Source organism: Astatotilapia calliptera, chromosome 8 (genome assembly GCF_964374335.1).
Source record: "Astatotilapia calliptera chromosome 8, fAstCal68.1, whole genome shotgun sequence".
Classification (NCBI taxonomy): Eukaryota; Metazoa; Chordata; class Actinopteri; order Cichliformes; family Cichlidae; genus Astatotilapia; species Astatotilapia calliptera.
In genome coordinates this window covers 13,119,637-13,131,311 of record NC_137429.1, presented here as the reverse complement: position 1 = coordinate 13,131,311, position 11,675 = coordinate 13,119,637, and the positions used below count along the sequence as shown (strand labels likewise).

At 39.5% G+C, this 11,675-nt stretch overlaps 1 protein-coding gene across 2 annotated transcripts; it reads right to left on the bottom strand.

The window, feature by feature from the left end:
- Positions 1-441: 441 nt before the first annotated feature.
- LOC113028417 (ras-related protein Rab-5C-like) lies at positions 442-10,219 on the bottom strand. 2 transcript variants are annotated; one of them, XM_026178661.2, is made up of 6 exons: positions 9,003-10,219; positions 7,890-8,190; positions 6,925-7,076; positions 2,215-2,337; positions 2,017-2,110; positions 442-1,844 (listed from the first exon to the last, which is right to left on the bottom strand). In XM_026178661.2, the coding sequence occupies exons 2-6, from the start codon at positions 8,059-8,061 to the stop codon at positions 1,717-1,719; spliced, it is 669 nt and encodes a 222-aa protein (XP_026034446.1). In that variant the 5' UTR covers positions 8,062-8,190; positions 9,003-10,219; the 3' UTR covers positions 442-1,716. The 2 variants fall into 2 exon arrangements, with proteins under 2 accessions (XP_026034446.1, XP_026034447.1); XM_026178662.2 differs by having other exon boundaries at positions 9,032-10,219.
- Between the last annotated feature and the right edge of the window lie 1,456 nt (positions 10,220-11,675).

Here is an 11,675-nt window from a genome sequence, read left to right as displayed (position 1 = left end):
TCCTTGGACTTCATGTCTTGGGTTGTGCTCTGATATCCACTGTTTGCTATGGGAGGTCATATAGACAGGTATAGGCCTTTCCAAACTATGTCAAACCAACTTTCTTTTTAATACATTTGCAAGGATCTCAGTCAAACTTTTTTTTCACTTTGTTATTATGGTATATATTTTGTGTAGGAGTTTTGAGATAAAATAATACATTCTTATTCCAAAAATGGAATAAATGTAACAAAAATTAAGGCAAATGTGGAACAAGTGAAGCGCTGCGAATACTTTTCACTGTAACTCCAGCACAATCGATCCATTTTATTAACCACTTGTGCTATTCAGGTCACACGGCACAAAGTATTGGGAGAAAAAAAACAAAAAACAACAACTTACTGGCCGGTCTGTATTTTGGGGGTGGGGGAGAAGTACACTCCAAAACAACTCAAAACAAAGTGAATCTTGTATGTTATTTATTTCATTTCAGATTTACAAGTTATTTCACATTTCTTTAAAAAAAAAAAAAAAAAAGGCTAGCAACTCTCCGGTGTTACAGTTAGCAATAAAACAATGCAAGAAAACAACTGCATTTATGGTACAGCCTCTTCAGAAGTGTAGCCTCTCCAATCACGACCACCCTCAGCAAGCAAAGTCTTGAGCTTTTATTATAACAGTCTCACCCAACTCCCTATTAAGAATAACCAAAGCCACCTCTACACCTGGCATTACAATGTGATCTGCAACTAGATAATTTAATGATGGGAAAGTATAAGGAATGCAGGTGTAATTTTATGCACTGTGATTGGTATGTAATCAGACAATCCAGGGCACATTTAGAGGTGCTTGGCTTGCACTCTGATTAGATCTGTTAGTGTAAATGCAGTTAGAGCAGCCTAACAACATTAAGTTAAACAAAATCATCTACCCTTCAAGTTCTGCCTCTTCCTGCTCACATCATTAAACTGAAATGTTAAGCAGAACCTTCAAAGTCTTCTATCTCCTCTTTCCAGAAATAGATAATATTAATTTCTGGACACAAAGATGGCCAACTTGCAAAGATAAAAGATCCATCTTTAACTTGGGAACTAACCAACCAACCTGCATATAGAGACAACGTCAGGACACGGTCAGATGATTTTATACAAGGGCTAACTGCTAACTCCAAAATGTCACCTGTCACTATCAAGATAACTTACACATGCTAATGTCAGGTGCTTATGCTGCATTACGACAAAAAGATTAAATCGCTCTACCATTTGTAATTTAAGGATTAATATTTTTGGGTACTTTTTTTCCCCCCACTGAATATAGGCAAATGACAGGAGTAGAAAACGTGTGTGCATATATAAATATACATATTCTACACACACACACAAACACACGCGCGCACACACACACTCCAACAATTCCAACAACCTCAGCATCATGCTTCAAAATCATTTATAACAGCATTCGATCATCAGAGAGATGCTAAAGATCAACAGGGAGGCGGACAGACACAGAAGGGAAAGACAGAGAAGAAGTAGTGAGGGATCTTGGGAATTCCCTCTAGCTTATGATTTGCTTTACAAAAGTTCCTTTAATCAAACGGGATGCAGATAATCTCATCTGTAATCTCAGTGTGGAAGTGGCGAGTGGTTCTGCCCTCTCCTGCCTCTCTGGCTTTTTGCTACATGCTGTCCTTAAAATGATGTTCAGGGCTCGTTCACCAAGTTCGTTTTTTCTTGCTTCTTAGTTGCCGCCGCAGCACCGGCTGCTGCTGCTGCCCTGAGGGTTAGTTTGTTCTAGATCTACTCCTGTCCTTGTCCGCCCACCTTGTCCAGCTGTACCCTGGGGCTCGCTCTTCGGTAGCTTCTTCGCTACAGGGACAGGGGAACAGATATTTCAAAATAAAGCTACGAAACACCAAAACAGCACCAAAAGGTGACAATAAAACAATACAGGTTTGTTTTTTTAATCTATCACATATGTTAGGTTAATTTGTGATTCCAAACTGGTCAACTGGAATATGTGACTAAATGCATTACTTACCTATAGCCATGAAAATTTCATTGACATTCATAGCGGTCTTGGCTGAGGTCTCCATAAAAAGCAGACTGTTGTCATCGGCATAGGCTTGTGCCTCCTGAGAACACGATTTAGATATAAAAGTTAATCAACAAATTCAAATGAAACCTCTAAATATCAGATTTTTTGCTTATATTAAGTCCTCTATATGCATCTTTATACCTGAAACTCGACAGCTCTTTTGTTTGCGATGTCCGCTTTGTTGCCAGCCAGAGCAATCACTATGTTGGGACTGGCCTGCCTTTGAAGCTCCTTCACCCAATTTTTCGCACGATCAAAAGTGTCCTGAAAAACCAACAAACTTAATTTGCATTTCCCCAAAGTATTTAGCACTACAGCTATCTTTAATGTTGGTCAAACATGTTTTCTTTTTTTAAATTTCATACTAGCATAGCTGATGTGACCTCAAAAAGCCCACAAGCCCATGAACACACACACACACGCATATGTTTAAAATTAACTTACACTGAGTCAAAGCACACCCTCTGTCATGTATGTAAAAATAATCTTAAATATTAGGTAAATACAACTGCAGGTGAGAAACAACACACAACATGTTACACCGTGTTATTATTTATTTAACTAAAATGCAGAAGCAGTGTGTAAAAAAATTAAGCACACCTCATCTTCTCTATGATGTTATCAGTCTCTCACATCACTGTGGAGGAATTCTGGCCCAGTCTATATTGCTTTGCATATGCAATGCTTTTTAAGCCCCTACCACAACATTCAATGAGGTTGAGGTCCTGACTTTGACTGGGCCATCGAGGCATCTGAGTTCTTTTCTTTTTCCAGACATCATTATTATAGATCTGCTGTTGTGCTGGGAATCATTGTCCTGTTCCATGACCCAATTTTAGCTATTTTTTTAACTGTCAGAAAGATGGCCTCACATAGGACTCTAGAACAGGGGTCCCCAATCCCAGTCCACGAGGGACGGTGTCCCTGCAGGTTTTAGATCTCACCCTGGGTCAACACACCTGAATCACATGATTAGTTCATTATCAGGTCTCTAGAGAACTTCAAGACATGTTGAGAAGGTAATTTATCCATTTAAATCAGCTGTGGTGGATCAAGGACACACCTAAAACCTGCAGGAACGCCGGCCCTCGTGGACTGGGATTGGGGACCCCTGCTCTAGAATAATTTGGTATACTGATGAGATCATAGTTGAATAAAGAACCGCAAGGTGTCCAGCTCCTGTAGCCGCCAAAAGCCCAAATCACCCCTGTGCTCTCACTTGGTATGAGACGTTTCTGCTGATATGCTGTGTTTGGTTTTCACAAAAGTGGTGCTGTGCATTATGGACAAGCATCTCCACTTTGGTTTTATCTATTCAAAGGACATTGTTCCACACATCTTGTGGTTTGTTCAGTGCATTTGCTGGAAGATTACAAACTGTGTTTAATGTTTTCCACATGTGAATATTAGTTTTACTGAGAATAATAAATGTAATTTGTTTGGAAATGACATTATGACCCTTTAAAATCATCGCTGATGTCTTTCCTCCTTGGCATTGTAAACACACACCCGAATGCTCCAGACCAGAAAATTGAAAAGCACCTGCTTTTACAGACGTGCTCACACTTACTAATGATCAACTAAAGTGCCGCTATTTACACTCTTAATTCCTATGGAAACAGTGAGGATGTACTTAGTTTTTCACACATTGCTTTTTCATTTTGGCTTAGTTTTAGTTAAATGAATGTATCATGTTTTGCTATTTATCTGAGGTTGTATCTAAATCATAGTTACAGGTTAATTGCAAAAAACCAAACAAAAATAAGTGAGGATCTTGAATCCTTCAGTAAAAGCCAAAACACACCTTAACAATTGTAACTGTTTTTTCAGTGATTTTTTAAAAATGATCACTGATTATCAGCATATTTTGCATTCTTCCACTTTTGGGAGCAACAAAACAATGAAACAAATGAATTAAACAAAGCAGTATCTGCAAGCATCATACAGTATGTCACGAAACTGAGTACACCCCTCACATTTTTGCCATTATTACCTAAACCACTGGCAACAAAAATGAGTAAACCCCTAAGTGAAAATGTCCAAACTGTGCCCAAAGTGTCAAGATTTTGTGTGGCACTAACACTGCCTTAACTCTATTGAGCGTGGAGTTCACTAGAGCTTCACAGGTTGCCATGGAAATCCTCTTCCACTCCTTCATAATGACATCATGGAGCAGGTGGATGTTAGAGACCTTGCGCTCCTCCACTTTCCATTAGAGGATGCCCCACAGATGCTCAATAGGGTTTAAGTCTGGAGACATGCTAGGTCTGTCAAGCAGCTTTACCCTCAGTTTTTGGAGGTGTGTTTGGGTTTGTTATCATGTTGGAATCCTGCCCTGTGGGATAGTTTCTGAAGGGAGGGGATCATGCTCTGCTTCAGTATGTCACAGTACATGTTGGCATTCAGGGTTCCCTCAATTATGCGTTCCTCAGTGCCAGCAGCACTGATACAGCCCCAAACAATGACACTCCCACCACCATCCACCATGCTTGACTGTAGGCAAGACAAACTTGTCTTTGTACTCCTCACCTGGTTGCTGCCACACACCCTTGACACAATCTGAACCAAATAACTTAATCTTGGTCTTATCCTTGTCCTTAGTCTGCTTGTCTTCAGCAAACTGTTTGCCGACTTTCTTATGCATTATCTTTAGAAGAAGAAGAAGCTTCCTTCTGTGAGGACATCCATTTGATGCAGTGTGAGGCGTATGGTCTAAGCACTGACAGGCCTTAATGCCTTCAACTTCTCCAGCAATTCTGGCAGCACTCGTACATCTATTTTCAAAAGACCACTGGGTATGACGTTGAGCATGTGCACTCAACTTCTTTGATCAACCATGGCGAGGTTTGTTATGAGTGGAACCTGTCCTGTTAAACTGATGTATGGTCTTGGCCACCGTGCTGCAGCTCAGTTTCAGGGTGTTGGCAATTAGAGCAGGGCGATATGGCCAAAAATATTTATCACGATATATATTTGAAAATTTGCGATAACGATATAACCGACGATATAATTGATGCGAGACAAAATACAACTCCACAACATTACTAGCGCAAAAAGACAACCTTCCATTTATTTTCACTTAAACAAGAAGCTGGTTTTTATGTACATTAAAGCTTTATAAAAATGTAACAGTGCAAATGCAAATTCCTTGCTGAAAGTTTAACCAAAAGGCATTTCCAGTAGAAATGGGCTGACACATCCTGAGCATAACCATGTATAATATCCACTGAAGTTAAAAAGAGGTGCTTTGCAACATTAAACTGCAGTGTGCAGTACGTATTTTTCGGACCATAAGGTGCACAGGATTATATGGCACATTAAGCGAAACAAAGCAGTCAGATAAATCAAACTTTATTAAACTCATTCTTCTTGCTTCCTCCACTTCTGTACCATTGATTCATTAATGTTGAATTCTCTGGCAGCTGCTCTATTCCCATGTTGTTGCAGTATATTAATGACTAACCTCGTATTGTGGATGGATTATCTCAGTTGTTCTCCTGACTGAAGTTTGGTCCGTTTACAGCATCCTGCCATGCGATTGCATTTGTCTCTAACCATGAAGAACCTTCACGTTAACTTTTATAAGTGGAAAAGTGTTAGTGTTCGTCCTCCAGCTTCACTGTTTATGTTATGCTAACATAGCTGTGTCGCTAGCGATCACGTAGCACATCATTATATACCAGCTAGCCCAACTTCAGTAACCCTACAAACGTCACTGCTGTTTAGTTTCCTGTCTTCATTTATGTTTGAAGTGATAGCAGAGCTGTACGTTTGATTTTTTTCAGAAATCTCTCAGTCAGAACATGCAATATCATGCTTAGGTAACTAGCGAAACTAGCGAGCTAACTTCCGCTAGCTTCCTGCTAACTTCTAACTCCGTTAAATGTAATAACTTTTGTTTTCATGGATGCCTGGAAGTTAAACTTTATAGTTACACCTGGTAAAGCAGCAATGCTGATCGTTTTATTAAAGATGAAAGAATTTAGACAGTTTTTAACTCTAAGTGATGCTGCAGTGTTGTTTGACCTGAAGCATACGGAGTTTAGGACCCAGATTACTCCCAGATTTAAGAGCATCTTAGTCCGACAAATACGACAATAACGACGGCCCGCTTGCATGTTCTGCAAAAAAATGTGCTTTGTTGTGTATCTGACGGACAAACACCAAACCAGTTCCACATCACGGAAGTTGCACCATTTTTACAAACCAATTCTGGTTCATCTGTTTCACTCAACAATCGGCCATGTGCGTATGAAAACAAAGGCACTGCGCATGCGCGTTTTACTCCCATTCTATCGCGATATTTCATTTTCCTATCGTTGCCTAACATTATACCGGTATTACCGTGAACGGTATAATATGGCCCAGCCCTATTGGCAATATTCTTATAGCCTGAGCCATCTTTATGTAGAGTAACAATTCTTTTTTTCAGATCCCCAGACAGTTCTTTACCATGAGGTGCCTAATAAACTTCCAGTGACCAGTATGAGAGAGTGTGAGAACAATAACACCAAATTCAACAACCTGTTTCCCATTTACACCTGAGACCTTGTGAAACTAATGAGTCACATGACACCAGGGAGGGAAAATGGCTAATTGGGCACAATTTGGACATTTTCACTTAGGGGCGTACTCACTTTTGTTGCCAGCGGTTTAAGCAATAATGGCTGTGTGTTGAGTCATTTAGAGGGGACAGCAAATTTTCACTGTTGTATAAGCTGTACATTGTATCAAAGTGTCATATCTTCAGTGTTGTCCCATGAAAAGATATAACTAAATATTTACAAAAATTGGAGGGGTGTACTCAGTTTTCTGAGATACTGTAACTGTTACCCTGTGGGTGAAACCTACTGTGTTGGTAATGTCATAGACCACAATCGCTGCTTGAGCCCCTCTGTAGTACATTGGAGCCAGGCTGTGGTAGCGCTCCTGACCCGCTGTGTCCCAGATCTCAAACTTCACAGTGGTGTCGTCAAGGCAGACAGTCTGAGTGAGGAAAGCAGCTGCAGAGAGAATGAAAACGTAAACAATAAATAAATGAAACACTCAATCTTCCTAGAAGACTATCCTGTTCACATCTGATCTGAAGATAAGTTAGGAGGCATTGCATCACTTCAGATTAGCTTGGGCACAAATTTATATAATTCTAAATGCCACATCTATAGGTGCATGACCTCTGTGTAGGATAACCCGCCACATCACAAGACTCGTATCATCTCAAACTGGTTTCTTCAACGATCAGTTCACTGTACTTAAATGGTCATCACAGTCACAAATCTGAATTCAACAGGGCACCTTCTGGATGTGGCTGAACAGGGGTTTGCATCATACATATGCAGCTGAGAAATATGCATCACCTGTGTGATACTATCATGTCAATATGGACCAAAATCTCAGAGTAATGTTTTCGGCACTAGTAGAATCTATGCCATGAAGAACTAAGACAGTTCTGAAGGTAAAACGAGGCCCAACTTGGTACTAGCAAGATGCGCCTAACATACTGACCAGTGAATGCATGTTCTTTATGTGAACAGCTTTTATTTTGATGAAACATTTGCCAAATGTCAGCAATGTTATTTAAGGAAAGCTCTTCTACAGATGCTTGTTTTTAAATGACATTTAACATTTGGGAATACTTGAGAGGAATATGAAAGGCACATTTACCCATGTGAGTTATCAAACCTGATACAGCACTAAGATTCCTAAATTTCAAACAATATTCACTTAACATGCAGACAGCAACATAATCTACCTAGAGAGACACCTACAGCTTCCAAACAAAATCAGTTTCCTTCATTTAGAAACGTGTTTCTCACCTCCAATGGTGCTCTCCTGGAATTCGTGGAACTGCCCTTTGACAAAGCGCAGCACTAAGCTCGACTTCCCCACCGCTGACTCCCCCAGCAGGACCAGCTTGAACTGGCAGATTTTATTTGCTGCTGCAGCACCATTAGGCCTGTTTGCTCCTCCACCACCACGTCCAGCCATTGACAGAGACTGTTAGGAAACAAACTAAATACTCGGAGTTTGAGAAGGGTTGGAAGTCCACGCACCGATTGTGAGCGAGGTCAGAAATCACACTCCGGGGCGACAAAAACAGCGGCGATCCAGGCAAGCCTGAAACATTTTTAGAAAAATAAACTGAACCTTTTTTGTGGGTACATTTTAGGAATACATATCTATAAGTGACTGATTTTTACGTTAGCTTGTAGATAACACTTGTTTTTTCATACCTCTGCTAGACTAACGTTTGTTTATCCCCGATTATAGCGTAGAAACAACGCAGTATCCATCATATAAGTTATTATTAATTACGTTATAAAGCCTGTCAGCTCTTCTATCAGACAATACCGAACTGACACAAAAGATTCAGATCAGTCGCTGTCATGTGAAGTTCATAACCATAGATCTACATGCAGTCTGTTCACTTTTTTAACTGCTAAAAGTACAGCTGAGCAGGTCTCCGCCACAGTTATCTGAAATTATTTGTTAGCAGCAGCAAATGTTGTTTGGTTAAAAAAAATAAACACTTAAATGATAAAATGGAAAAGGGCACCACATACAGCCTTGAACTCTCAAACACTGATATCGATATCGGCCTGAAAGACCTAGTCTGGCATGTTAGTAACAGCTGACGAGTTAAGCTAAAACAACCTAGAAATGGCTCCATTCTGTTTTTAATGCTGTCTCACAAGCTGAAATGCTTCTGTAGTCAACAGGACACTAACAAACAATTTAAGTGTGCGTATTTGTAGTTATAAGTCCAAAAGCACCGGGTGAACCCGCTAGTCCTTTAACTTTGACCGTCTATACGGACAAAAACACCATCAGTCAGACAGTTAGCTCGGAAGCTAAAGCTCGTCTGTATTAACGACGATCAAATCAGTTCATAATGCTAATCAGCTAACAGGAAGTTTTGGGTTTCTTACCGAAAACGAAAAAACAAGATTCGCTGTACCGTGTGTAGAGTGACTTATAACGATGTTATTTCTCGTTAACAGCGTTTTCTCCCGTTCCACTAAAAGACTTCCAGCTTCTGTGGAATATATGCTTCCGCCTTCAGTAACAAAAATACTTCCTGGATTCGCTTGTCATGTGATGTGATGTCACAGCCAATCAAATACGGAGATTGCAGAACGTCAGCAGGAGCTAGCTCAGTCCTGTACTATTTTTAAAATGATCAATGACAGAAACACTTGCAATGACTTTTAGAGGAAGATTATTTCGCAGTGCTTGGGTAATTTGCAACAAAGGTTTAAATTCAAAAACTCATACTCCAAAAAAAAAAAAGAAAAAAGACTTGATCCAACTTTTCATGACATAATTGACATTATTTATTATTATTATTATTATTATTATATCCTTCTGGATGTTTAGTAAGCTAGAAATACAATTAGATGTTATGCGATTTAAAAGACACATTTGTGTAGCCAAGGGATTCATTAATTCTATTTATATTTTCAGAGATACTTACACAATTAACGAAGTATTTTCTTCTTTCCTAATAACTGGTTGTGCCACCCTTGGCAGCACAAATTGCAGTCAAGCTTTTGCAATAACTGGTAATGATTCTTTCACAACTCCGTAGAGAAATTTTGGCCAACTCTGCTTTGCAGAATTGTTTTAATTCAGCTACGCTGGCGGTTTCTTGAGCATGAATGGCCTTTAAAGTCATGCCAAATCATTTCAGTCGGATTTATGTCCAGACTTTGACTCAGTCACTCCAAAACCTTTCTCACATTTTGAAAAACAAAAACATTTTTCCTGTGACTCTTTAGTAACAAAGCTCATCTCTATGCAGAAACAACACATGGTTAAATGCCACATGGTGGTGCAATTGGAAAGCAAATAACATTCGGAGGGATTTGGAACACACTCAAAGATACAACCGTATTTTGTTTTGCAGAAAATGTAAGTTATTGTCTGATTTTGCTTTCTTTTCTCCCCTGAATTATAGTTGTATTACAATAAAGTGAAGTAATCTATTCTAAGGAACACCAGACTAACAAAGGATTTGCAGTTATTGATGGCCATAAAACATTGTATGTGTATAATTAGTTGATTTTATTGTGAAAATTGTATTACACAATATGTGGGATTGGATTATTTATTCGCTGGAAAATATTGTGTATGATAGCCATTTATCTGTTGCACAGATCAGCTGAGCAGCAAGTGGCAGGTGATACACCGGGCTGATTCATTATCCTGCAGTCATTTGACTTCATGCAACCTTTGAAATATCTGGGAGCTGTGGAAACAAGGAAAACAAGGTGGTATGAAATCATCTGTTGTAACTGATTTAATTTTGTTTTGTTTTTTTTCCTGCACACTAAACCAAATGAGGGTTTTGACTTACTAGATCCTGCATAAATGATGGCACTGGTGCAGACATTGTTAAAGCCATGGCAGGTCTCCACAGAGTTTGGGCAGTGTCGCAGACCTCCACAGTAACACTTCAGAGCTTCACCTGGGAAAAAAAATAAATCAGGTTTAATCACTGTAGCAAAGCATTTTCACAGCCAATAATTTAAATACAGTAAATAGAACAGTAGCAGAGTCTCCCAAATGTGCCTCATTGACAGATATGGAAAATGATGCATATAGAAACAGGCTGAAGCTTAACTCACTCTGGCTGATGACCAGCAAAACCAAAACAGCAACAATCACAGTCTTCATGTCTTCAGGATGCCTCGCCTCACTGCACCAATCTCTGTATGAAAAAAGGGAATAAATGTGAGAAGATCAAACTCTTTAAGCTCCACCATAATCCACATATTATGGTCATATTATGGGCAGGGATAGCTCAGTAGGTAAAGTGGTCGCCCCATGATCGGAGAGTCGGCGGTTCGAATCCACTTAACGGCTACCCTGAGGTACCCCTGAGCAAGGTACCGTCCCTACACACTGCTCCCCGGGCGCCTGCTTAGTGGGCTGCCCACTGCTTCACAGAGTGAATGGGTCAAATGCAGAGAAAAACAAGTAATTTCCCCATGGGGATCAATAAAGTATCCATTATTATTATATTGAAGGACAAACACATCCCACCTGATGAATGATTCTTCTGGAGAGTGATTCCTCAAATGTGTGACAGCTGGGTTTCCATCCTCCTTTTTTATTTGGTCTTGTTGTGCAAGCGTGCAGAGTGAAATATCAAGATCAGACTGTGATGCTGCAAAAACACACCGTGACACCACTTGACTCATCAAGAGAATGTGCAAATATATTTGCACACCAATTGTTCTGTTTGTATAAGCAACATATGCAGCGCAAAGTAACAACATGATGTGAGGACACGTATAAAGCGCAATCAGCCAATTTGGACCAACACTGCAAATAAATAAATAAATAGGTGAGCAAATTGTAACAGGGTATAAAGAACATGATAAAACCTCGTCAAATACAGAGAATTGTTTAGTTTGAAGATTTGTTATTGATCTTGGAAATACCAGAGTGCAATCATAAGGGACATTTTCAGATCAGTGTGTCCCTGAAGAGTTCCAGTAAGAAATCAAGAAGAGAAGCTGTTTTACAACATAAACAAACAGATGAAAAATGTCTGAAAAACCAATCTTTTGAATACTAATAAAAAAAACCCTGAAAAA

Bases quoted from the DNA above. Each gene is read 5' to 3' on its own strand.
- LOC113028417 (XM_026178661.2), bottom strand. From the start codon at position 8,061: ATGGCTGGACGTGGTGGTGGAGGAGCAAACAGGCCTAATGGTGCTGCA. The intron at 7,077-7,889 runs GTGAGAAACACG...TTCTCTCTGCAG, and splicing joins CCAGGAGAGCACCATTGGAG to CTGCTTTCCTCACTCAGACT. The intron at 2,111-2,214 runs GTATAAAGATGC...TCGTGTTCTCAG, and splicing joins AAAGAGCTGTCGAGTTTCAG to GAGGCACAAGCCTATGCCGA.